Genomic DNA, 27288 nt, shown 5'->3' on the forward strand with positions numbered 1-27288 from the left:
TATGCCCTTGTCTCTCTTCAGGATTAGGGAAATTGGTGCCTTGAAGATTTGTAAGATGGGAATTTGAAAGGTTTGGTTTCTTGGGGAAATAATATCACTTTTGTCAGAACGCCATTTGGACATTGCCAGGTCAAACTGCTGCGCACTCAGCATTGCAGATGTAATCACTTGGAAATCCTAGAGAGGTGTTTATTAAATTCTGATTTATGGAGAAACACTATTGTTCTTTGAGCCGGAACTGTATAGGGGTTTCGTAAGCGGGCACTCGAGCTGCATGGTGCAGGCACATTACTGATCAGTTATGGAGATAGAAATTGTATGAGAATATATTTATATATATATATATATATATATATATATATATATATATATATATATATATATATATATATATATATATATTTTTTTTTTTTTTTTTTTAACTTATTTTATTTTTTAATAATTTCTTTATTGAAGCATCAAATGTAGTCGGTGACATCCATATTTCGACAATGCAGTACCGAGAACAATAACTTATAATGCTCCAGCGAGCACATGCTCATTATTGTTTGGAAATGTTAACTTTCTCTTACGTCCTAGAGGATGCTGGGGACTCCGTAAGGACCGTGGGGGTATAGACGGGCTCCGCAGGAGACATGGGCACTATAAAGAACTTTAGATGGGTGTGCACTGGCTCCTCCCTCTATGCCCCTCATGCAGACCTCCGTTAGATCCTGTGCCCAGAGGAGACTGGGTGCATTACAGGGGAGCTCTCCTGAGTTTCTCTGAAAAATAATTTTGTTAGGTTTTTTATTTCTCTGACGTCCTAAGTGGATGCTGGGACTCCGTAAGGACCATGGGGAATAGCGGCTCCGCAGGAGACTGGGCACAACTAAAGAAAGCTTTAGGACTACCTGGTGTGCACTGGCTCCTCCCACTATGACCCTCCTCCAGACCTCAGTTAGAATCTTGTGCCCGGCTGAGCTGGATGCACACTAGGGGCTCTCCTGAGCTCCTAGAAAGAAAGTATATTTAGGTTTTTTATTTTACAGTGAGATCTGCTGGCAACAGACTCACTGCAGCGAGGGACTAAGGGGAGAAGAAGCGAACCTACCTAACAGGTGGTAGTTTGGGCTTCTTAGGCTACTGGACACCATTAGCTCCAGAGGGATCGACCGCAGGACCCGACCTTGGTGTTCGTTCCCGGAGCCGCGCCGCCGGCCCCCTTACAGAGCCAGAAGCAAGATGTGTTCCGGAAAATCGGCGGCAGAAGACTTCTGTCTTCAACAAGGTAGCGCACAGCACTGCAGCTGTGCGCCATTGCTCCTCATGCACACCTCACACTCCGGTCACTGATGGGTGCAGGGCGCTGGGGGGGGGCGCCCTGAGGGCAATATAAGACACCTTGGCTGGCAAATCATCACAATATATAGTCCCAGGGCTATATATGTGATAAATTACCCCTGCCAGAATCCATAAAACAGCGGGAGAAAAGTCAACCGAAAAAGGGGCGGGGCTATCTCCCTCAGCACACTGGCGCCATTTTTTCTTCACAGTGCAGCTGGAAGACAGCTCCCCAGGCTCTCCCCTGTAGTTTTCAGGCTCAAAGGGTTAAAAAGAGAGCGGGGGCACTAAATTTAGGCGCAATATATGTATACAAGCAGCTATTGGGGGGAAAAATCACTCAGTTATAGTGTTAATCCCTGCATTATATAGCGCTCTGGTGTGTGCTGGCATACTCTCTCTCTGTCTCCCCAAAGGACTTTGTGGGATCCTGTCCTCAGTCAGAGCATTCCCTGTGTGTGTGCGGTGTGTCGGTACGGCTGTGTCGACATGTTGGATGAGGAAGGTTACGTGGAGGCGGAGCAGAGGCCGATAAATGGGATGTCGCCCCCTGTGGGGCCGACACCAGAGTGGATGGATAGGTGGAAGGTATTAACCGACAATGTCAACTCCTTACATAAAAGGCTGGATGACGTAACAGCTGTGGGACAGCCGGCTTCTCAGCCCGCGCCTGCCCAGGTGTCTCAAAGGCCATCAGGGGCTCAAAAAAAAAACGCTTGTTACCTCAGATGGCAGACACAGATGTCGACACGGAGTCTGACTCCAGTATCGACGAGGTTGAGATATATACACAATCCACTAGGAACATCCGTTACATGATCTCGGCAATGAAAAATGTGTTACACATTTCTGACATGAACCCAAGTACCACATAAAAGGGGTTTTATTTTTGGGGAGAAAAAGCAGCCAGTGTTTTGTTCCCCCATCAGATGAGTGAATGAAGTGTGTGAAGAAGCGTGGGTTCCCCCGATAAGAAACTGGTAATTTCTAAAAAGTTACTGATGGCGTACCCTTTCCCGCTAGAGGATAGGTCACGTTGGGAGATATCCCCTAGGGTGGATAAGGCGCTCACACGTTTGTCAAAAAAGGTGGCACTGCCGTCTTAGGATACGGCCACCTTGAAGGAGCCTGCTGATAAAAAGCAGGAGGCTATCCTGAAGTCTGTATATACACACTCAGGTTCTATACTGAGACCTGCAATTGCCTCAGCATAAATAGTGCTGCTGCAGCGTGGTCTGATACCCTGTCAGATAATATTAATACCCTAGACAGGGATAATATTTTGCTAACATAGAGCATATTAAAGACGTCGTCTTATATATGAAGGATGCACAGAGGGATATTTGCCGGCTGGCATCCAGAATTAATGCAATGTCCATTCTGCCAGGAGGTTATTAGAAACCCGGCAGTGGACAGGTGATGCTGTCTTTAAAGGGCACATGGAGATTCTGCCTTATAAGGGTGAGGAATTGTTTGGGGATGGTCTCTGGGACCGCGTATCCACAGCAACAGCTGGGAAGAAAAAAATTTACCTCAGGTTTCCTCACAGCCTAAGAAAGCACCGTATTTTCAGGTACAGTCCTTTCGGCTTCAGAAAAGCAAGCGGGTCAAAGGCGCTTCCTTTCTGCACAGAGACAAGGGAAGAAGGAAAAAGCTGCACCAGACAGCCAGTTCCCAGGATCAAAAATCTTCCCCCGCTTCCTCTGAGTCCACCGCATGACGCTGGGGCTCCACAGGTGGAGACAGGTGCGGTGGGGGCGCGTCTCGGGAACTTCAGGGACCAGTGGGCTTGCCCACAGGTGGATCCCTAGGTTCTGCAAGTAGTATCACAGGGATACAGGCTGGAGTTCGAGGCGACTCCCCCTCGCCGTTACCTCACATCAGCCTTGCCTGCTGCCCTCGGAGAAGGGTAGTACTGGCGGCAATTCACAAGCTGTACTTCCAGCAGGTGAAATCAAGGTACCCCTCCTTCAACAAGGCCGGGGTTACTATTCCAAAATGTTGTGGTACCGAAACCAGACGGTTCGGTGAGATCCATTCTAAAATTGAAATCCTTGAACACTTATATACGAAGGTTCAAGTTCAAAATGGAATCGCTCAGGGCGATTATTGCAAGCCTGGAGAATTTCATGGTATCACTGGACATCAAGGATGCTTACCTGCATGTCCCTATTTACCCTCTTCACCAGGAGTACCTCAAAATTGTGGTACAGGATTGTCATTACCAATTCCAGACGTTGCCGTTGGTCTATCCTTGGCACCGAGGTATTTACCAAGGTAATGGCCAAAATAATTATCCCGTACTTGGACGATCTCCTTATAAAGGCGAGGTCCAGGGAGCAGTTGTTCGTCGGAGTAGCACTATCTCGGGAAGTGCTACAACAGCACGGCTGGATTCTGAATATTCCAAAGTCGCAGCTGGTTCCTACGACGCGTCTACTGTTCCTGGGTATGGTTCTGGACACAGAACAGGATAAAAAGGGTTTCTCCCGGAGGAGAAGTCCAAGGAGTTGTCGTCTCTAGACAGAGACCTCCTAATACAAATACAGGTGTCGGTGCATCAATGCACGCGAGCCCTGGGAAAGATGGTAGCTTCTTACGAAGAAATTCCATTCGCCAGGTCCCATGCAAGGATCTTCCAGTGGGATCTGTTGGACAAGTGGTCCGGGTCGCATCTTCAGATGCATCGGCGGATAACCTTGTCTCCAAGGGCCAGGGTGTCGCTGTTGTGGTGGCTGCAGAGTGCTCATCTTCTAGGGGGGCGCAGATTCGGCATACAGGACGGGGTCCTGGTGACCACGGATGCCAGCCTTCGAGGCTGGGGGGCAGTCACACAGGGAAGAAACTTCCAAGGCTATGGAAAAGTCAGGAGACTTCCCTACACATAAATATTCTGAAACTAAGGGCCATTTACAATGCCCTAAGTCAGGCTAGACCCTGCTTCAACACCGGCCGGTGCTGATCCAGTCAGACAACATCACGGCGGTCACTCATGTAAACCGACAGGGCGGCACAAGAAGCAGGATGGCGATGGCAGAAGCCACAAGGATTCTCCGATGGGCGGAAAATCATGTGTTAGCACTGTCAGCAGTGTTCATTCCCGGAGTGGACAACTGAGAAGCAGACTTTCTCAGAAGACACGACCTCCACCCGGGAGAGTGGAGACTTCATCCAGAAGTCTTCCAAATGATTGTACACCGTTGGGAACGGCCACAGGTGGACATGATGGCGTCCCGCCTCAACAAAAAGCTAGAAAGATATTGCGCCAGGTCAAGGGACCCTCAGGCGATAGCTGTGGACGCTCTGGTAACACCGTGGGTGTACCAGTCGGTGTATGTGTTCCCTTCTCTGCCTCTCTTACCCAGGGTAATGAGAATAATAAGAAGGAGAGGAGTAAGAACTATACTCATTGTTCCGGGTTGGCCAAGAAGAGCTTGGTACCCAGAACTCCAAGAAACGATCTCAGAGGACCCATGGCCTCTGCAGCTCAGACAGGACCTGCTGCAGCAGGGGGCCTGTCAGTTCCAAGACGTACCGCGGCTGCGTTTGACGGCATGGCGGTTGAACGCCGGATCCTGAAGGAAGAGGGCATTCCGGAGGAAGTTATCCCTACGCTATTTAAAGCTAGGAAAGAAGTGAACGCAAACCATTATCAACGCATATGGCGGAAATATGTTGCGTGCTGTGAAGCCAGGAAGGCCCCAAAGGAGGAATTTCAGCTAGGTCGATTTCTGCACTTCCTACAGTCAGAGGTGACTATGGGCCTAAAATTGGGTTCCATTAAGGTCCAGATTTCGGCTCTATCGATTTTCTTCCAAAATAGAACTGGCTTCGCTGCCTGAAGTCCAGACTTTTGTTAAGGGAGTGCTGCATAGTCAGCCCCCGTTTGTGCCTCCAGTGGCACCGTGGGATCTCAACGTGGTGTTGGATTTCCTGAAGTCGCATTGGGTTGAGCCACTTAAATCCGTGGAGCTACAATACCTCACGTGGAAAGTGGTCATGCTGTGGGCCTTGGTGTCGGCCAGGCGTGTATCAGAATTGGCGGCTTTGTCATACAAAAGCCCTTATCTGTATTTTATATGGATAAGGCGGAATTGAGGACTCGTTCCCAATTCCTTCCTAAGGTGGTATCAGTTTTTCATGTGAACCAACCTATTGTGGTGCCTGCGGCTACTTGGGACTTGGAGGATTCCAAGTTACTGGACGTAGTCAGGGCCCTGAAAAATATATGTTTCCAGGACGGCTGGAGTCAGGAAAACTGACTCGCTATTTACCCTGTATGCACCCAACAAGCTGGGTGCTCCTGCTTCTTAGCAGACTATTGCTCGCTGGATCTGTGGCACGATTCAACTTGCACATTCTGCGGCTGGACTGTCGCACCCTAAATCTGTAAAAGCCCATTCCACGAGGAAAGTGGGCTCTTCTTGGGCGGCTGCCCGAGGGGTCTCGGCTTTACAACTTTGCCGAGCTGTTACTTGGTCGGGTTCAAACATTTTTGCAAGAGTCTACAAGCTTGATACCCTGGCTGAGGAGGACCTGGAGTTTGCTCATTCGGTGCTGCAGAGTCATCCGCACTCTCCCGCCCGTTTGGGAGCTTTGGTATAATCCCCATGGTCCTTACGGAGTCCCAGCATCCACTTAGGACGTCAGAGAAAATAAGATTTTACTCACCGGTAAATCTATTTCTCGTAGTCCGTAGTGGATGCTGGGCGCCCATCCCAAGTGCGGATTGTCTGCAATACTTGTTTATAGTTATTGCCTAACTAAAGGGTTATTGTTGGGCCATCTGTTGAGAGGCTCAGTTATATTTCATACTGTTAACTGGGTATAGTATCACGAGTTATACGGTGTGATTGGTGTGGCTGGTATGAGTCTTACCCGGGATTCAAAATCCTTCCTTATTGTGTCAGCTCTTCCGGGCACAGTATCCTAACTGAGGTCTGGAGGAGGGTCATAGTGGGAGGAGCCAGTGCACACCAGGTAGTCCTAAAGCTTTCTTTAGTTGTGCCCAGTCTCCTGCGGAGCCGCTATTCCCCATGGTCCTTACGGAGTCCCAGCATCCACTACGGACTACGAGAAATAGATTTACCGGTGAGTAAAATCTGCTTTTTCAGGGAGCATTGCTGGCAACAGGCTCCCTGCATCGTGGGACTGAGGGGAGAGAAGCAGTCCTACTTAAATGATAGGCTCTGCTTCTTAGGCTACTGGACACCATTAGCTCCAGAGGGTCGGAACGCAGGTCTCTCCCTCGCCGCCGTCCTCCTCACAGAGCCAGAAGATAGAAGCCGGGTGAGTATTAGAAGAAAGAAGACTTCACAGGCGGCAGAAGACTTCAGATCTTCTCTGAGGTAACGCTGCGCGCCATTGCTCCCACACACAACGGGCACTGATGGGTGCAGGGCGCAGGGGGGGCTCCCTGGTCAGCAGTATTAAACCTCTAGGGACTGGCTATATATATTATAGGCTGCGGAGGCAGTATATATAATAATCCCCCGCCAGTGTTGGAAAAATTGAGCGGGACCGAAGCCCGCCGCTGAGGGGGGCGGAGCTTGATCCTCCAGCACTAACCAGCGCCATTTTCTCCACAGCACACTGCAGAAAAGCTGGCTCCCTGGACTCTCCCTTGCTGAACACGGTGACAGAGGGCAAGAAAGAGGGGGGGGGGGGGCACTTTTCATTTGGCGCAGTGAGTGTATAGATATATGCTTATATAAAAGCGCTGTTTATCTGGGATGTTTGTTTCCAGTGTTAGTTGGCGCTGGGTGTGTGCTGGCATACTCTCTCTCTCTGTCTCTCCAAGGGGCCTTATTGGGGAACTGTCTCCATATAGATATATCTCTGAGTGTGTGGGGGTGTCGGTACGCGTGTGTCGGCATGTCTGAAGTGGAAGGCTCATCTAAGGAGGAGGTGGAGCAGATGATTGTGGTGTCTCCGTCGGCAACGCCGACACCTGATTGGTTGGACATGTGGAATGTTTTAAATGCTAATGTGGCTTTATTACATAAGAGATAAGACAAAGCAGAGTCCAGGGATAATACAGGGAGTCAATCAATGGCTTTGACGGTGTCACAGGGCCCTTCAGGGTCTCAAAAACGTCCCCTATCCCAAATAGCAGACACTGATACCGACACGGATTCTGACTCCAGTGTCGACTACGATGATGCGAGGTTACACCCAAGGGTGGCCAAAAGTATTCATTATATGATTATTGCAATAAAAGATGTTTTGCATATCACGGATGACCCCCTCTTTTCCTGACCAGAGGGTACACATGTTTAAGGAAAAGAAACCTAAGGTAACCTTTCCCCTATCTCATGAGCTGAACAAGTTATTTGAAAAGGCTTGGGAAACTCCAGATAAAAAACTGCAGATTCCCAAAAGAATTCTTATGGCGTATCCTTTCCCTGCGCAGGACAGGTTACAGTGGGAATCCTCACCCAGGGTGGACAAGGCATTAACGCGCTTGTCCAAAAAGGTGGCGCTACCGTCTCCAGACACGGCAGCCCTCAAGGATCCTGCTGATCGCAGACAGGAAACTACCTTAAAATCAATTTATACACATACGGGGGCCTTGCTCAGACCGGCAATAGCGTCGGCTTGGGTTTGTAGCGCTGTAGCAGCTTGGACTGATACCTTATCAGCTGACATTGATACCCTAGATAGGGATACCATTTTATTGACCTTAGGTCACATTAAAGACGCAGTCTTATATATTAGAGACGCTCAGAGAGACGTTGGTCTGCTAGGTTCGAGAGCCAACGCCATGGCGATTTCGGCTAGGCGAGCTCGGTGGACCCGCCAATGGACGGGTGATGCCGACTCAAAGAAACATATGGAAGTTTTACCTTACAAAGGTGAGGATTTATTTGGGGAAGGTCTAGCAGACCTGGTTTCCACAGCTACCGCGGGTAAATCTACCTTTTTACCTTATGTTTCTCCACAGCAAAAGAAAATGCCGCAATATCAGATGCAGTCCTTTCGGTCGCATAAGTCCAGAAGAGGTCGGGGCTCTTCCTTCCTCGCCAGAGGTAAGGGTAGAGGGGAAAAACTGCCGGCTACGGCTAGTTCCCAGGAGCAGAAGTCCTCCCCGGCTTCTACTAAATCCACCGCATGACGCTGGGGCTCCACTGAGGGAGTCCGCGCCGGTGGAGGCACGTCTTCGACTCTTCAGCCGCGTCTGGGTTCAGTCAGACGTGGATCCTTGGGCAATGGAAATTGTATCCCAGGGTTACAAACTGGAATTCGAAGACGTGCCTCCTCGCCGATTTTTCGAAACGTCTTTACCAGCTTCTCCCCCAGAAAGGGATATAGTTTTAGCTGCAATTCAAAAACTGTGTCAACAACAAGTGATTGTCGAGGTTCCCCTAGTTCAACAGGGGAAGGGGTACTATTCAACCCTATTTGTGGTCCCGAAACCGGATGGCTCGGTCAGACCCATTCTAAATTTAAAATCCCTAAACCTGTACTTAAAAAAGTTAAAATTCAAGATGGAATCGCTCAGGGCGGTTATCTCCAGCTTGGAAGGGGGGGATTTTATGGTGTCACTAGACATAAAGGATGCATACCTTCATGTCCCCATATATCCCCCTCATCAGGCGTACCTGAGATTCGCTGTACAGGACTGTCATTACCAGTTTCAGACGTTGCCGTTTGGGGTTTCCACGGCCCCGAGGATTTTTACCAAGGTAATGGCCGAAATGATGGTGCTCCTGCGCCGGCAGGGAGTCACAATTATCCCGTACTTGGACGATCTTCTGATAAAAGTGAGATCGAGAGATCAGTTGCTGAAAAGCGTGTCGCTCTCCCTGAGAGTGCTGCAGCAACATGGCTGGATTCTAAATCTACCAAAGTCACAGTTGGTTCCAACGACTCGGCTATCTTTCTTAGGCATGATTCTGGACACAGAACAAAAGAGGGTTTCTCTATCGTCCTAGTGGATGCTGGGGTTCCTGAAAGGACCATGGGGAATAGCGGCTCCGCAGGAGACAGGGCACAAAAAGTAAAGCTTTAGGATCAGGTGGTGTGCACTGGCTCCTCCCCCTATGACCCTCCTCCAAGCCTCTGTTAGATTTTTGTGCCCGGCCGAGAAGGGTGCAATCTAGGTGGCTCTCCTAAAGAGCTGCTTAGAAAAGTTTAGCTTAGGTTTTTTATTTTACAGTGAGTCCTGCTGGCAACAGGATCACTGCAACGAGGGACTTAGGGGAGAAGAAGTGAACTCACCTGCGTGCAGGATGGATTGGCTTCTTGGCTACTGGACATTAGCTCCAGAGGGACGATCACAGGTACAGCCTGGATGGTCACCGGAGCCTCGCCGCCGGCCCCCTTGCAGATGCTGAAACGAGAAGAGGTCCAGAATCGGCGGCAGAAGACTCCTCAGTCTTCTTAAGGTAGCGCACAGCACTGCAGCTGTGCGCCATTTTCCTCTCAGCACACTTCACACGGCAGTCACTGAGGGTGCAGGGCGCTGGGAGGGGGGCGCCCTGGGAGGCAAATGAAAACCTTTTTTGGCTAAAAATACCTCACATATAGCCTCCGGGGGCTATATGGAGATATTTAACCCCTGCCAGAATCCGTTAAGAGCGGGAGACGAGGCCGCCGAAAAAGGGGCGGGGCCTATCTCCTCAGCACACAGCGCCATTTTCCCTCACAGAAAGGCTGGAGGGAAGGCTCCCAGGCTCTCCCCTGCACTGCACTACAGAAACAGGGTTAAAACAGAGAGGGGGGGCACTAATTTGGCGTTAGAAATATATAAAAAAGATGCTATAAGGGAAAACACTTATATAAGGTTGTCCCTATATAATTATAGCGTTTTTGGTGTGTGCTGGCAAACTCTCCCTCTGTCTCCCCAAAGGGCTAGTAGGTCCTGTCCTCTATCAGAGCATTCCCTGTGTGTGTGCTGTGTGTCGGTACGTGTGTGTCGACATGTATGAGGACGATGTTGGTGAGGAGGCGGAGCAATTGCCTGTAATGGTGATGTCACTCTCTAGGGAGTCGACACCGGAATGGATGGCTTATTTAGGGAATTACGTGATAATGTCAACACGCGCCAAGGTCGGTTGACGAAATGAGACGGCCGACAAACAATTAGTACCGGTCCAGACGTCTCAAAAACACCGTCAGGGGTTTTTTAAAACGCCCGTTTACTTTAGTCGGTCGACACAGACAGGGACACTGAATCCAGTGTCGACGGTGAATAAACAAACGTATTCCTTATTAGGGCCACACGTTAAGGGCAATGAAGGAGGTGTTACATATTTCTGATACTACAAGTACCACAAAAGAGGGTATTATGTGGGATGTGAAAAAACTACCGTAGTTTTTCCTGAATCAGATAAATTAAATGAAGTGTGTGATGATGCGTGGGTTCCCCCCGATAGAAAATATGGGCGGTATACCCTTTCCCGCCAGAAGTTAGGGCGCGTTGGGAAACACCCCTTAGGGTGGATAAGGCGCTCACACGCTTATCAGAACAAGTGGCGGTACCGTCTATAGATAGGGCCGTCCTCAAGGAGCCAGCTGACAGGAGGCTGGAAAAATATCATAAAAAGTATATACACACATACTGGTGTTATACTGCGACCAGCGATCGCCTCAGCCTGGATGTGCAGAGCTGGGGTGGCTTGGTCGGATTCCCTGACTAAAAATATTGATACCCTTGACAGGGACAGTATTTTATTGACTATAGAGCATTTAAAGGATGTATTTCTATATATGCGAGATGCACAGAGGGATATTTGCACTCTGGCATCAAGAGTAAGTGCGATGTCCATATCTGCCAGAAGATGTTTATGGACACGACAGTGGTCAGGTGATGCAGATTCCAAACGGCACAAAGGTGTATTGCCGTATAAAGGAAGAGGAGTTATTTGGGGTCGGTCCATCGGACCTGGTGGCCACGGCAACTGCTGGAAAATCCACCGTGTTTACCCTAAGTCACATCTCTGCAGAAAAAGACACCGTCTTTTCAGCTTCAGTCCTTTCGTCCCTATAAGAGTCATATCTGCCCAGGGATAGAGGAAAGGGAAGAAGACTGCAGCAGGCAGCCCATTCCCAGGAACAGAAGCGTTTCCACCGCTTCTGACAAGCTCTCAGCATGACGCTGAGACCGTACAGGACCCCTGGATCCTACAAGTAGTATCCCAGGGGTACAGTTTGGAATGTCGAGACGTTTCCCCTGCGCAGGCTCCTGAAGTCTGCTTTACCAAGGTCTCCCTCCGACAAGGAGGCAGTATGGGAAAAAAATCACGAGCTGTATTCCCAGCAGGTGATAATTAAATTACCCCTCCTACAACAAGAAAAGGGGTATTATTCCACACTATATTGTGGTACTGAAGCCAGAAGGCTAGGTGAGACTTATTCTAAATCTAAAAAAATTTGAACACTTACAAAGGTTCAAATCAAGATGGAGTCACTCAGAGCAGTGATAACGAACCGGGATCCATGTCCCAAAATTTGCCCTTATCACTAAGGGGTACCTCAGGTTCGTGGTACAGAACTGTCACTATCAGTTTCAGACGCTGCCGTTTGGATTGTCTACGGCACCCCGGGTCTTTACCAAGGTAATGGCCGAAATGATGGTTCTTCTTCGAAGAAAAGGCGTCTTAATTATCCCTTACTTGGACGATCTCCTGATAAGGGCAAAGTCCAGGGAACAGTTGGAGGTCGGAGTAGCACTATCTCGGATACTGTTACAACAGCAGGGGTGGATTCTAAATATTCCAAAATCGCAGCTGATCCCGACAACAAGTCTCCTGTGCTTAGGGATGATTCTGGACACAGTCCAGAAAAAGGTGTTTCTCCCGGAAGAGAAAGCCAGGGAGTTATCCGAGCTAGTCAGGAACCTCCTAAAATCAGTGCATCATTGCACAAGGGCCATGGTAAAAAAAATGGTGACTTCCTTCGAAGCAATTCCAGTCGGCAGATTTCATGCAAGAACTTTTCAGTGGGATCTGCTGGACAAATGGTCCGGATCGCATCTTCAGATGCATCAGCGGATAACCCTATATCCAAGGACAAGGGTGTCTCTCCTGTGGTGGTTACAGAGTGCTCATCTTCTAGAGGGCCGCAGATTCGGCATTCAGTTTTGGATGTTGGTGACCACGGAGGCCAGCCCGAGAGGCTGGGGAGCAGTCACACAAGGAAAAAATTTCCAGGGAGTGTGATCAAGTCTGGAGATTTTTCTCCACATAAATATAGCTAAGGGTAAATTTATAATGCTCTAGGCTTAGCAAGACCTCTGCTTCAAGGTCAGCCGGTATTGATCCAGTGGGATAAAACATCACGGCAGTCGCCCACGTAAATAGACAGGGCGGCACAAGAAGCAGGAGGGCAGTGGCAAAAACTGCAAGGACTTTTCGCTGGGCGGAAAATCATGTGATAGCACTGTCAGCAGTGTTTCATTCCGGGAATGGAAACTGGGAAGCAGACTTCCTCAGTAGGCACGACCTCCACCCGGCAGAGTGGGAACTTCATGGGGAAGTTTTCCACATAATTGTAAACCGTTGGGAATTACCAAAGGTGGACATGATGGCGTCCCGTCTGAACAAAAAACGGGACAGGTATTGCGCCAGGTTAAGAGACCCTCAGGCAATAGCTGTGGACGGTCTGGTAACACCGTGGGTGTACCAGTCGGTGTATGTGTTCCATCCTCTGCTTTTCATACCTAAGGTACTGAGAATTATAAGACGTAGAGGAGTAAGAACTATACTCATGGCTCCGGATTGGCCAAGAAGGACTTGGTACCCGGAACTTCAAGAGATGCTCACAGAGGACTTATGGCCTCTGCCGCTAAGAAGGGACTTGTTTCAGCAAGTACCATGTCTGTTCCAAGACTTACCGCAGCTGCGTTTGACGGCATGGCGGTGGAACGCCGGATCCTAAGGGAAAAGGCATTCAGGAAGAGGTCATTCCTACCCTGGTCAAAGCCAGAAAGGAGGTGACCGCACAACATTATCACCACATGTGGCGAAAATATGTTGCGTGGTGTGAGGCCAGGAAGGCCCCACGAAGAAATTTCAACTCGGTCGATTCCTGCATTTCTTGCAAACAGGAGTGTCTATGGGCCTCAAATTGGGGTCCATTAAGGTTCAAATTTCGGCCCTGTCGATTTTTCTTCCAGAAAGAATTGGCTTCAGTTCCTGAAGTCCAGAAGTTTGTCAAGGGAGTATTGCATATACAACCCCCTTTTGTGCCTCCAGTGGCACTGTGGGATCTCAACGTGGTTCTGGGATTCCTCAAAACACATTGGTTTAAAACCAGTCAAATCTGTGGATTTGAAGCATCTCACATGAAAAGTGAACATGCTCTTGGACCTGGCCTGGACCAGGCGAGTGTCAAATTGGTGGTTTTTTTCTCAAAAAAGCCCATATCTGTTTGTCCTTTCGGACAGGGCAGAGCTGCGGACTCGTCCCCAGTTCTCTCCCTAAGGTGGTGTCAGTGTTTCACCTGAACCAGCTTATTGTGGTGTCTTGCGCCTACTAGGCACTTGGAGGACTCCAAGTTGCTAGATGTGGTCAGGGCCCTGAAAATATAGGTTCCAGGACGGCTGGAGTCAGGAAAACTGACTTGCTGTTATCCTGTATGCACCCAACAAACTGGGTGCTCTTGCTTTTAAGCAGACTTTTGCGAGTTGGATGTGTAATACAATTCAGCTTGCACATTCTGTGGCAGGCCTGCCACAGCCAAAATATGTAAATGCCCATTCCACAAGGAAGGTGGGCTCATCTTGGGCGGCTGCCCGAGGGGTCTCGGCTTTACAACTTTGCCGAGCGGCTATTTAGTCAGGGGCAAACACGTTTGTAAAATCCTACAAATTTGATACCCTGGCTGGGGAGGACCTGGAGTTCTCTCATTCGGTGCTGCAGAGTCATCCGCACTCTCCCGCCCGTTTGGGAGCTTTGGTATAATCCCCATGGTCCTTTCAGGAACCCCAGCATCCACTAGGACGATAGAGAAAATAAGAATTTACTTACCGATAATTCTATTTCTCGGAGTCCGTAGTGGATGCTGGGCGCCCATCCCAAGTGCGGATTATCTGCATTACTTGTACATAGTTACAAAAATCGGGTTATTATTGTTGTGAGCCATCTTTTCAGAGGCTCCGCTGTTATCATACTGTTAACTGGGTTCAGATCACAGGTTGTACAGTGTGATTGGTGTGGCTGGTATGAGTCTTACCCGGGATTCATAAATCCTTCCTTATTGTGTACGCTCGTCCGGGCACAGTACCTAACTGAGGCTTGGAGGAGGGTCATAGGGGGAGGAGCCAGTGCACACCACCTGATCCTAAAGCTTTACTTTTTGTGCCCTGTCTCCTGCGGAGCCGCTATTCCCCATGGTCCTTTCAGGAACCCCAGCATCCACTACGGACTCCGAGAAATAGAATTATCGGTAAGTAAATTCTTATTTTTTTCTCCCAATGGAAAAAGCCCAGGAACTCCAGAACATGGTCAGAGACCTGTTAAAACCAAAAAGAGTGTCAGTCCATCAATGCACTCGAGTACTGGGGAAAATGGTGGCGACCTACGAGGCCATCCTCTTCAGCAGGTTTCATACAAGGACGTTTCAATGGGACCTTCTGGACAGGTGGTCCGGGTTCCATCTTCAAATTCATCAGAAAATAAGCCTGTCCCCCAGGGCCAGGGTGTCTCTCCGGTGGTGGCTGCAGAGTGCTCACCTTCTAGAGGGTCGCAGGTTCGGCATTCAAGACTGGGTTCTGGTGACCACGGACGCGAGCCTCCGAGGATGGGGAGCAGTCACACAAGGAAGAAACTTTCAGGTGATATGGTCAAGCCAGGAGGCTTGTCTACACATCAACGTACTGGAATTGAGGGCCATATACAACGGCCTACGTCAAGCGGAGAATCTTCTTCGCGAACTACCGGTTCTGATTCAATCAGACAACGTCACAGCCGTGGCTCATGTAAACCGCCAAGGTGGAACAAGGAGCAGAGTGGCAATGGCAGAAGCCACCAGGATTCTGCGCTTGGCGGAAAATCACAAAAGCGCTTTGGCAGCAGTCTTCATTTCGGGAGTGGACAACTGGGAAGCAGACTTCCTCAGCAGACACGATCTCCATCCAGGAGAGTGGGGAATTCATCAAGAAGTTTTTGCAGAGATAACAAGTCGTTGGGGACTTCCTCATATAGACATGATGGCGTCACGCCTCAACAAGAAGCTTCGGAGGTATTGTGCCAGGTCAAGGGACCCTCAGGCAGTAGCAGTGGACGCCCTGGTGACACCGTGGGTGTTTCAGTCGGTCTCTGTGTTCCCTCCTCTTCCACTCATCTCAAAGATATTGAGAATCATAAGACGAAAAAGAGTGCAGACAATTCTCATTGTTCCAGATTGGCCTCGAAGGGCCTGGTATTCAGATCTTCAGGAAATGCTCACAGAAGATCCGTAGCCTCTTCCTCTCAGAGAGGACCTGTTGCAACAGGGGCCCTGCATGTTCCAAGACTTACCGCAGTTACGTTTGACGGCATGGCGGTTGAACACCGAATCCTAGCTGGGAAAGGCATTCTGGAAAAGAAGTCATCCCTACTCTGATAAAGGCTAGGAAGGAGGTGACGGCGAAACATTATAACCGTATCTGGAGAAAGTATGTATCTTGGTGTGAATCTAAGAATGCTCCTACGGAAGATTTCCATCTGGGCCGTTTTCTCCACTTTCTGCAGACAGGAGTGGATATGGGCCTTAAATTAGGCTCCATTAAGGTACAGATTTCGGCCCTATCAATTTTCTTTCAGAAAGAATTGGCTTCTCTCCCAGAAGTCCAGACTTTTGTAAAGGGAGTGCTGCACATACAGCCTCCTTTTGTGCGCCAGTGGCACCATGGGACCTTAACGTGGTGTTACAGTTCTTAAAATCTCACTGGTTTGAGCCCCTTCAAACAGTGGAATTAATATTTCTCACTTGGAAGGTGGTAATGTTGTTGGCCTTGGCATCTGCAAGGCGGGTGTCTGAATTGGCGGCTTTGTCTCACAAAAGCCCCTATCTGATTTTCCATGTGGATAGAGCAGAGTTGAGGACACGTCCTCAATTTTTGCCTAAGGTGGTTTCATCGTTTCATATGAACCATCCTATTGTGGTGCCGGTGGCTACGAGTGACTTGGAGGATTCCAAGTCCCTGGATGTGGTCAGGGCCTTAAATTTACGTAGCCAGGACGGCTCGGGTTAGGAAAACAGAGGCACTGTTTGTCCTGTATGCAGCCAACAAGGTTGGCGCTCCTGCTTCTAAGCAGACTATTGCTCGCTGGATATGTAACACGATTCAGCAGGCTCATTCTACGGCTGGATTGCCGTTACCAAATTTGGTAAAGGCCCATTCCACTAGGAAGGTGGGCTCTTCTTGGGCGGCTGCCCGAGGCGTCTCGGCATTACAGCTTTGCCGAGCGGCGACTTGGTCGGCTTCAAACACTTTTGCAAAATTCTACAAGTTTGATACCCTAGCTGATGAGGACCTCATGTTTGCTCAATCGGTGCTGCAGAGTCATCCGCACTCTCCCGCCCGGTCTGGAGCTTTGGTATAATCCCCATGGTCCTTACGTAGTCCCCAGCATCCTCTAGGACGTAATAGAACATAAGATTTTAAACCTACCGGTAAATCTTTTTCTCCTAGTCCGTAGAGGATGCTGGGCGCCCGTCCCTGTGCGGACATATTTCTGCAAGACTTGTATATAGTTATTGCTTACATAAGGGTTATGTTACAGTGTTGATCAATCTCGGGCTGATGCTGTTTTGTTTCATACTGTTAACTGGTTGCGTATAATCCAGGTTATACGGTGTGGATGGTGTGGGCTGGTATGAATCTTGCCCTTAGATTAACAAAAATCCTTTCCTCGTACTGTCCATCTCCTCTGGGCACAGTTTCTCTAACTGAGGTTGGAGGAGGGGCATAGAGGGAGGAGCCAGTGCACACCCATCTAAAGTTCTTTATAGTGCCCATGTCTCCTGCGCAGCCCATCTATACCCCATGGTCCTTATGGAGTCCCCAGCATCCTCTACGGACTAGGAGAAAAAGATTTACCGGTAGGTTTAAAATCTTATTTTTTCAAAAAAACATACAGTATAAAGAACTTTCATTTAAAGGATAAGTAATGTACTGTAGCAAGGAATTCCCCTTCAAGATGTGGTTATACCTTTTACTAGTGCAATGCCATCTCATTATTGTAATTCAGTAATTCACTTGCAGGACAGATCACATAGGAGAGAATGTACATACTGCTTCTATACTTCAGCAGTACATATCACGAGCATTAGTGATGACACCACTGATTCTGCAGAGAGTCTGGGGGAGATGTATCAAAGCATGGAGAGCAATAAAGTGGGGAGAGATTCCAATCGACTCCTACTGTCATTTTACAAGCTGTGTTTGAAAAATGACAGTTTGATGCTGACTGGTTGGTACTTTATTTCTCTCCAAAATCTGATGCATCTCCCCCCTGACCTACAGTATATTCAACCACTGCTAAGCAGAGCTTCTACACCAGTGTTTCCTAAACCTGGTCCTCATGACCGACTCGCAGTCATTACAATAGGAATATCCCTGCTTCAGCACAGATGGGTAGATCAAACTGGCTGAGAGAACAATTAAGCCACTTGTGCACGTGCTCAGATATTCTTAGTATCTGGCTGTGAGTGGGCAGTGAGGACGGGTTGGGAAACACTATTCTAGACCCTATGCAACGAGCCGTATATACGAAGCTCCCTTCCGGAGTCAGGGCGATGAGTAGACCAGGTGTAGCGACTGTTAGAAGTGTTATGGTCTCCACTGCCAGCTCTCAATAGAAAACTTTTTAAAGGAAACCGTTTTGTTTAATACAGTTTCTCACGTTGTTTTTGTTGTTTCAGGTGATTAATTTTTTCAATTCAACGAAGGGAAAAAGCCGAGAAATGTGGTGTGTGAAACAGGCCATTGAAACCATCAAGTTGAACATCCAGTGGATTGACCAGAACCTAGAAAGCATTAAGAAATGGCTGTAGAGCGCAGCTGGCCAGTCTGTTTCCCAGGAAATACTTCTCTTGTTAAAGCACAGATAGCAATGAGCATTCTGCAGTGTTGTGTGGACTCCTGAAGGGTCCTTAGCTCAGGGGAAAACTAAGCAGAAAATCCTGTAGCGTGAGTGACTGTTTGGGTGGAGAGAGACTGTATTTATTATGGGATTGTGTTTATCACACTGTTGCTGTCACCCAGAACGGCACTGTGCCAAGCATGACTATCATGTTACAGCAATTACGAAGACCACTGTGTATAAGTTGCCTACTAGAAGCTGTCTGGGAGATAATATGCAGATTGTGGCAGCACCTGAAATGTACATTTCTCTGACGTGTAAATACTGAATACAGCCATATTGACTATGGAGAATGAGATTTCTTGCCTCTAGTACAGTGTATTATGTTATCACGTGTCACATGTTCGCACTGGACAAACCTTTGTTTGAAAAATTTTAATATTCCGTTAAAAGCGCCTAGCTGCCTTTCCTCCCTCAGGTTTTGCGTTTTGCTGTAAAGCTTGTGAACATTGTGCACTGCAAGACTTTATATGTTCTGTTGATGCTGTGCGATCGTTTTATAGACAGATCATTTAGAACTACGTCTTTCCAGATCAGATGCTCATTGAAAACATAATACTACAGAGCATCAAATTCACTGCGTCATTATAAACCCTAGCGATGATTGCCGGGGGAACTGCACTAGGCTATATACCAGGCATATGTCTTTCACTGTCATTTCCCACCAGTAACATAGACTTTACTGCAAACTCCTGACCTGTCTGTCTGTGCTCAGTAAGCAAGTCCCATTTGTGTGGCATTGCTATGACAAAGTGCTCTGTGATGATAACATCTCATCTAGGTTTTGAGAATCGGCTTAATCTGTTTACTATAGTTGATACTGTGGCAGCTTTTCCCGCTTCCTCTGTATGAACAGAGCGCTAGATTTCAGGCTTACGTCTGGAACTGCTACATGAAAAAATTGGGAATTAATGAGTGGTAATGGCAGACACACGGCTATAGTTTGCTCGAAATTTTAGATTTTCAACTTAAACTTTTGAAATGGAGTTACATTCTGTGGTGTTCCTTAAACTTTCTATTTCTCATCCCAACCCAATAGCTCATGGGTGGGATTTGTCCTTCTCAATGAAGTCTAGATTTTCCTTCCATGTTATAAAGCCCGTTAGAAGGGGGGGCTTTACTTGGAAGATGTTAGAGTCAAGGTAAATTCCATTTTCTAAAAAATAAAAATAAGAGACAAGCTTCATTCCACCTCTTCAGCACTCTGGTGTAACAACATTGCCAAGGCCCAAAGGGGGTACCCATCGGTGTTCTGAAATGTAATTACTTTGGATGGCGGCTGACACACAAGCCTGTTTTACAGTTCAGGTACAGCTTAGTGGCAATGTCATCAGGGGTGCTGCCTACACAGAGGGGATCTTCAAGGGAAAGACTTCTGTCATTCAGGGAAGAGGGGGTGGTGGCAATTTTTAAAACCTTTTTTGGAATGTGGAATTAGGTTTTAAGTGTTAGAAATCCTAACCATAACTGTTCATTCTTGGGCATATTTGAAGAGGTAAAACAAAAATATCCATTTTGGTTTAACTTCTCTTTTTTTTTTTCTTTTTGTTTGACTGCCTCTAGTATAAAAAATGTTTTGTAGGGTCTGTTTTTTTTCACAGAAAAAAATAAAACCGCTTTGTCTTGAAAATAATATTGCTATAGTTTTTATGCATATAGTGTATAAGGCTTGCACAGAAAAATGTATAGATTATAATATAAAATCATTTTTATGATCCATTTAATATGATCTTGATTTTTTTCTTTTCTTTTTGTACATCCTCTCAGGAGCAGGTGCCTTTACCACTCGGTACCGCACAAACATCTGCTTCTGACCAGTGATTTTCTAATACTGCTTACATGTTTTGTTTAAAATATTGATAAAATGTTGAAAATAAATTTGTTAAAAGCCATTGTCTCATTTCTGGCTGCACTGATTGACCATTTAATCTTTCCTGAGTCCTTGGGCGGTATTCAAATGAGATATCACACCCAATCTCCTTTCTAAAGTTATCCCCGTTAGTGCGCATATTGCACCCATAGTAATCAGGTTTAGCTGCGTAAAGGGTTGGGCGCCCTCGCTACCCTGGTGATAACAAGCTGAAATGATTATACCACACCCATCAGCAGAAACAGAACGCGCGTGGAAGTGGGTGAAAAGAATTGAATAACGCCCCTTGTGTCTACATTTCTAAAATTCTGAATTTAAGAAAGATCCATTGATAGGTAGCCTTGAATGCAGGGCTGGCTCAGTGAGGTAAATTCTCACCACAACTGCATTGGCTGTGACCATCTACATTGCTCTCTTTCCCACTTGACCATATACAGTACTCTCTTTCCCACTTTATGACCTAATAGCAACAGCACAATGTTAATAAATTCCCACTGAGCAGACAACAAGTAAATGCTGGGTGAAAATACATGCATTTCTAAAAACTATTAAACAGGTTACTGGAAAAAAGGTGCTGTAACCCGTGGCAACCAAACATTACCTACTGTATATTCTAAACTGCATTTGCAAAGCGACCTAACATGCTCACTTGCTATATGCAAACCCTATATTCTGCATTTAGGGGGAGTGGTACTAAGCAGTGAAAAGAGTGGACAAGTAAGCCAGTGGAGGAGTTGACCAATGAGCACTGAAGTAACATTTATAATTTGTATACTATAAAATGATAGAGCAGCTGATTTTCCACTGGCTCACTTCTCCACTCTTTTCACTGCTTAGTACATCTCCCCCTTAGTTACATATTGTGTTAAAAAATGTCTCCTATTGAGTTGTTGATACAGTAGGTCAGTGTTTTTCAACCACTGTGCTGTGGTACACTAGTGTGCCGTGGAGCAGTCTCCAGGTGTGCCGTCATAAAAGCAGAGCCAGGCCAATCAGTGTTTTGCCGCTACTGAGGCCCTGGAACGATCAGTACTGGTGGGTTTAGTGGTTGCAGAGCCAGTTCTAATTTCGGGCACGGGCAGTGTTGGGCTCTTCTGGTTTTCTCAGATGTGGCTCAGTCATTACCTATGGAGAAGCTGCAACATGACATCCTAAGACACGCAGCTGCACCATGCATCACCATTATATTTGAGTGTGCCTTGGCAATATTTAAATGTTGTTCAGTGTGCCGCGAGTTGTAAAAGGTTGAGAATCTCTGCAGTAGGTCCTAGTGTTCTTTATTCCTAGGCAAATTTTTTTAACTCTCGATGCTTATTTCTCTTACATTCTTGGGAATACTGGGATTCCAATTAGTACCATGGGGTATAGACGGTCCACTAGGAGCCTTGAGCACTTTAAGAATTTGATAGTGTGCGCTGGCTCCTCCCTCTATGCCCCTCCCAGACTCAGTTTAAAAAATGTGCCCGGAGGAGTCGGTCACGTCTCTGAAAGCTCCAGAAGAGTTTTCTGCATTTATTTTATAGGTTTGTTATTTTCAGGCAGTATTGGAGGGCACCAGCCTGCCTGCTTCGAGGGACTTAGGGGGGGAAAACGTCCCAACCTCTTGAAGGGTTAATGGTCCCGTTCCCCGCTGACAGGACACTAGCTACTGAGGGAACTATTCGCAAACCCCACCACGGCGAGCGTACATTCCCGCAGCATGCTGCCCTCCATATCAGAGCCAGAAGAGTGGTGAGTACTAAGCCGGCGTCCCGGTTAGCGGGTCGCCGGCCATTATGGCGGCATGAGGGTACGGAGACGCACAGCTTCTACATGGGGCGCCTGATTCCCCAGACTCAGTACACAGTGCAGACGCACAGCTTCTGAGGGAGTGAACTGAGTCTCAGTACACTATATGTGTACACAGTACCCATACTGGCATTACAGACTTAAAAGGGGGCTGACTCCATTTTAGGCACTAAATTACCTCAGCCAGTATAAAAAAGAGCTGGAAGACCGCGTGCCATTGAAGGGGTGGGGCTTAAATATGACCAGATCCGGCAGCTCACCAGCTCCATTTTCCCTCTGCAGCTGACACAGATACTGACTGACAGGGACGTGCAGCTCCTCCGGAGAGACTCCACATTACCAGCAGTACCAGGGGGGTCATAGCATGGGGGGGGGGAACGGTTATAAGTGTACTAAGTAGTGATGTGCACCGGACATTTTTCGTGTTTTGGATTCGGTTCCGCGGCCGTGTTTTGGATTCGGACGCGTTTTGTCAAAACCTCACCGAAAAATTTTTGTCGGATTCGGGTGTGTTTTGGATTCGGGTGTTTTTTTCAAAAAACCCTAAAAAACAGCTTAAATCAGAATTTGGGGGTCATTTTGATCCCATACTATTATTAACCTCAATAACCATAATTTCCACTCATTTCCCTCACACCTCACAATATTATTTTTAGTCCTAAAATTTGCACCGAGGTCGCTGGATGGCTAAGCTAAGCGACACAAGTGGCCGACACAAACACCTGGCCAATCTAGGAGTGGCACTGCAGTGTCAGGCCGGATGGCACTTCATAAAAATAGTCCCCAAACAGCACATGATGCAAAGAAAAAGAGGCGCACCAAGGTCGCTGTGTGACTAAGCTAAGCGACACAAGTGGCCGACACAAACACCTGGCTTATCTAGGAGTGGCACTGCAGTGTCAGACAGGATGGCATTTCAAAAAAATTGTCCCCAAACAGCACATGATGCAAAGAAAAATGAAAGAAAAAAGAGGTGCAAGATGGAATTGTACTTGGGCCCTCCCACCCACCCTTATGTTGTATAAACAGGACATGCACACTTTAACGAACCCATCATTTCAGCGACAGGGTCTGCCACACGACTGTGACTGAAATGACTGGTTGGTTTGGGCCTCCACCAAAAAAAAAGCAATCAATCTCTCCTTGCACAAACTGGCTCTACAGAGGCAAGATGTCCTCCTCATCATCATCCTCCGATTCCTCACCCCTTTCACTGTGTACATCCCCCTCCTCACAGATTATTAATTCGTCCTCACTGGAATCCACCATCTCAGATCCCTGTGTACTTTCTGGAGGCAATTGCTGGTGAATGTCTCCACAGAGGAATTGATTATAATTAATTTTGATGAACATCATCTTCTCCACATTTTCTGGAAGTAAACATGTCAGTAATCGTTGGCAGGTCCTTCAGTCCGGACCAGATGTCAGCACTCGCTCCAGACTGTCCTGCATCACCGCCAGCGGGTGGGCTCGGAATTCTCAGCCTTTTCCTCGCACCCCCAGTTGCGGGAGAATGTGAAGGAGGAGATGTTGACGGGTCACGTTCCGCTTGACTTGACAATTTTCTCACCAGCAGGTCTTTGAACCTCTGCAGACTTGTGTCTGCCGGAAAGAGAGATCCAACGTAGGTTTCAAATCTAGGATCGAGCACGGTGGCCAAAATGTAGTGCTCTGATTTCAACAGATTGACCACCCGTGAATCCTGGTTAAGCGAATTAAGGGCTCCATCCACAAGTCCCACATGCCTAGCGGAATCGCTCTGTTTTAGCTCCTCCTTCAATGTCTCCAGCTTCTTCTGCAAAAGCCTGATGAGGGGAATGACCTGACTCAGGCTGGCAGTGTCTGAACTGACTTCACGTGTGGCAAGTTCAAAGGGTTGCAGAACCTTGCACAACGTTGAAATCATTCTCCACTGCGCTTGAGTCAGGTGCATTCCCCCTCCTTTGCCTATATCGTGGGCAGATGTATAGGCTTGAATGGCCTTTTGCTGCTCCTCCATCCTCTGAAGCATATAGAGGGTTGAATTCCACCTCGTTACCACCTCTTGCTTCAGATGACGGCAGGGCAGGTTCAGGACTGTATGGTGGTGCTCCAGTCTTCTGTACGCGGTGGCTGAATGCCGAAAGTGGCCCGCAATTCTTCGGGCCACCGACAGCATCTCTTGCACGCCCCTGTCGTTTTTTAAATAATTCTGCACCACCAAATTCAATGTATGTGCAAAACATGGGACGTGCTGGAATTTGCCCAGATGTAATGCACGCACAATATTGCTGGCGTTGTCCGATGTCACAAATCCCCAGGAGAGTCCAATTGGGGTAAGCCATTCTGCGATGATCTTCCTCAGTTTCCGTAAGAGGTTGTCAGCTGTGTGCCTCTTCTGGAAAGCGGTGATACAAAGTGTAGCCTGCCTAGGAACGAGTTGGCGTTTGCGAGATGCTGCTACTGGTGCCGCCGCTGCTGTTCTTGCTGCGGGAGGCAATACATCTACCCAGTTAGCGGTCAGTCATATAGTCCTGAGTCTGCCCTGCTCCACTTGTCCACATGTCCGTGGTTAAGTGGACATTGGGTACAACTGCATTTTTTAGGACACTGGTGACTCTCTTTCTGAGGTCTGTGTACATTTTCGGTATCGCCTGCCTAGAGAAATGGAACCTAGATGGTATTTGGTACCGGGGACACAGTACCTCAATCAAGTCTCTAGTTGCCTCTGAATTGACGGTGGATACCGGAACCACGTTTCTCACCGCCCAGGCTGCCAAGGCCTGAGTTATCTGCTTTGCAGCAGGATGACTGCTGTGATATTTCATCTTCCTCGCAAAGGACTGTTGGACAGTCAATTCCTTACTGGAAGTAGTACAAGTGGTCTTCCGACTTCCCCTCTGGGATGACGATCGACTCCCAGCAGCTACAACATCAGCAGCAGTAGGCGTTACACTCAAGGATGCATCAGAGGAATCCCAGGCAGGAGAGGACTCGTCAGACTTGCCAGTGACATGGCCTGCAGGACTATTGGCTTTCCTGGGTAAGGAGGAAATTGACACTGAGGGAGTTGGTGGTGTGGTTTGCAGGAGCTTGGTTACAAGAGGAAGGGATTTAGTGGTCAGTGGACTGCTTCCGCTGTCACCCAAAGTTTTTGAACTTGTCACTGACTTATTATGAATGCGCTGCAGGTGACGTATAAGGGAGGATGTTCCGAGGTGGTTAACGTCCTTACCCCTACTTATTACAGCTTGACAAAGGCAACACACGGCTTGACACCTGTTGTCTGCATTTGTGTTGAAATAATTCCACACCGAAGAGCTGATTTTTTTTTGTATTTTGACCAGGCATGTCAATGGCCATATTCGTCCCACGGACAACAGGTGTCTCCCCGGGTGCCTGACTTAAACAAACCACCTCACCATCAGAATCCTCCTTGTCACTTTCCTCCCCAGCAACACCCATATCCTTATCCTGATGTACTTCAACAGTGACATCTTCAATTTGATTATCAGGAACTGGACTGCGGATGCTCCTTCCAGCACTTGTAGGGGTGTGCAAATGGTGGAAGGCGCAAGCTCTTCCCGTCCAGTGTTGGGAAGGTCAGGCATCGCAACCGACACAATTGGACTCTCCTTGGGGATTTGTGATTTAGAAGAATGCACAGTTCTTTGCTGTGCTTTTGCCAGCTTAAGTCTTTTCATTTTTCTAGCGAGAGGATGAGTGCTTCCATCCTCCTGTGAATCTGAACCACTAGCCATGAACATAGGCCAGGGCCTCAGCCGTTCCTTGCCACTCCGTGTCGTAAATGGCATATTGGCAAGTTTACGCTTCTCATCAGATGCTTTCAATTTTGATTTTTGGGTAATTTTACTGAACTTTTGTTTTTTGGATTTTACATGCTCTCTACTATGACATTGGGCATCGGCCTTGGCAGACGACGTTGATGGCATTTCATCGTCTCGGCCATGACTAGTGGCAGCAGCTTCAGCACGAGGTGGAAGTGGATCTTGATCTTTCCCTATTTTACCCTCCACATTTTTGTTCTCCATTTTTTAATGTGTGGAATTATATGCCAGTATCAATAGCAATGGCCTACTACTATATATACTGCGCACAACTGAAATGCACCACAGGTATGGATGGATAGTATACTTGACGACACAGAGGTAGGTAGAGCAGTGGCCTTCCGTACCGTACTGCTATATATACTGGTGGTCACTGTCAGCATACTGCAAAACTAAAATGCACCACAGGTATAGAATGTAGATGGATAGTATACTTAATGACGACACAGAGGTAGGTACAGCAGTGGCCTACCGTACCGTACTGCTATATATAGTATACTGGTGGTTACTGTGTCAGCAAACTGCACAACTGAAATGCACCACAGGTATAGAATGTAGATGGATAGTATACTTAATGACGACACAGAGGTAGGTACAGCAGTGGCCTACTGTACCGTAATGCTATATATTATATACTGGTGGTCACTGGTCAGCAAAACTCTGCACTGTACTCCTATATAATATTATACTGGTGGTCCCCAGTCCCCACAATAAAGCAGCACACTGAGCACAGATATGGAGTGTTTTTAAGGCAGACAACATATACTGGTGGTCACTGTCAGCAAAACTCTGCACTGTACTCCTGCTATATAATACAGCTGCTCCCCAGTCCCCACAATTAAGCAGTGTGAGCACAGATATATGCAGCACACTGAGCACAGATATGGAGTGTTTTTCAGGCAAACAACGTATTACTGGTGGTCACTCCCCAAAACTCTGCACTGTACTCCTCCTATATACAGCTGCTCCCCAGTCCCCACAATTAAGTAATAAGCAAGCACAAAATATTTGCAATGCATCAACATAAACGGAGAGGACGCCAGCCACGTCCTCTCCCTAACATTTTTAATGCGCGAGTGAAAATGGCGGCGACGCGCGGCTGCTTATATAGAATCCGAATCTTGCGAGAATCCGACAGCGGGATGATGACGCTCGGGTTAACCGAGCCATACGGGAGAATCCGAGTATGGCTCGGACCCGTGTAAAAAGGGTGAAGTTCGGGGGGGTTCGGTTTCCGAGAAACCGAAACCGCTCATCACTAGTACTAAGTCCCTAATCTAGGTACTTAGTCTGTGACCCGACTAAGCTTGGCATTAGCGGTATGGGTGCAGTGTGCTGGCTCCTTACTTTCTCTGTGTCTCCCTGGAAGGGCTCTGTGTGGGTTAATTGTGCATTTAACCTTTTCCTG

At 47.7% G+C, this 27288-nt stretch overlaps 1 protein-coding gene across 1 annotated transcript in view; it reads left to right on the plus strand.

The window, feature by feature from the left end:
• LNPEP (leucyl and cystinyl aminopeptidase) overlaps positions 1-20287 on the plus strand; it is a 258314-nt gene extending 238027 nt beyond the window's left edge. The window contains exon 18 of the mRNA XM_063964054.1: positions 18175-20287. Within this exon, the coding sequence (XP_063820124.1) occupies positions 18175-18306 (132 nt within the window). The 3' untranslated portion in view covers positions 18307-20287. The remainder of the gene's footprint in view (positions 1-18174) is intronic.
• The last annotated feature ends 7001 nt before the right edge of the window (positions 20288-27288 follow it).

This window comes from Pseudophryne corroboree, chromosome 1, assembly GCF_028390025.1.
Source record: "Pseudophryne corroboree isolate aPseCor3 chromosome 1, aPseCor3.hap2, whole genome shotgun sequence".
Classification (NCBI taxonomy): Eukaryota; Metazoa; Chordata; class Amphibia; order Anura; family Myobatrachidae; genus Pseudophryne; species Pseudophryne corroboree.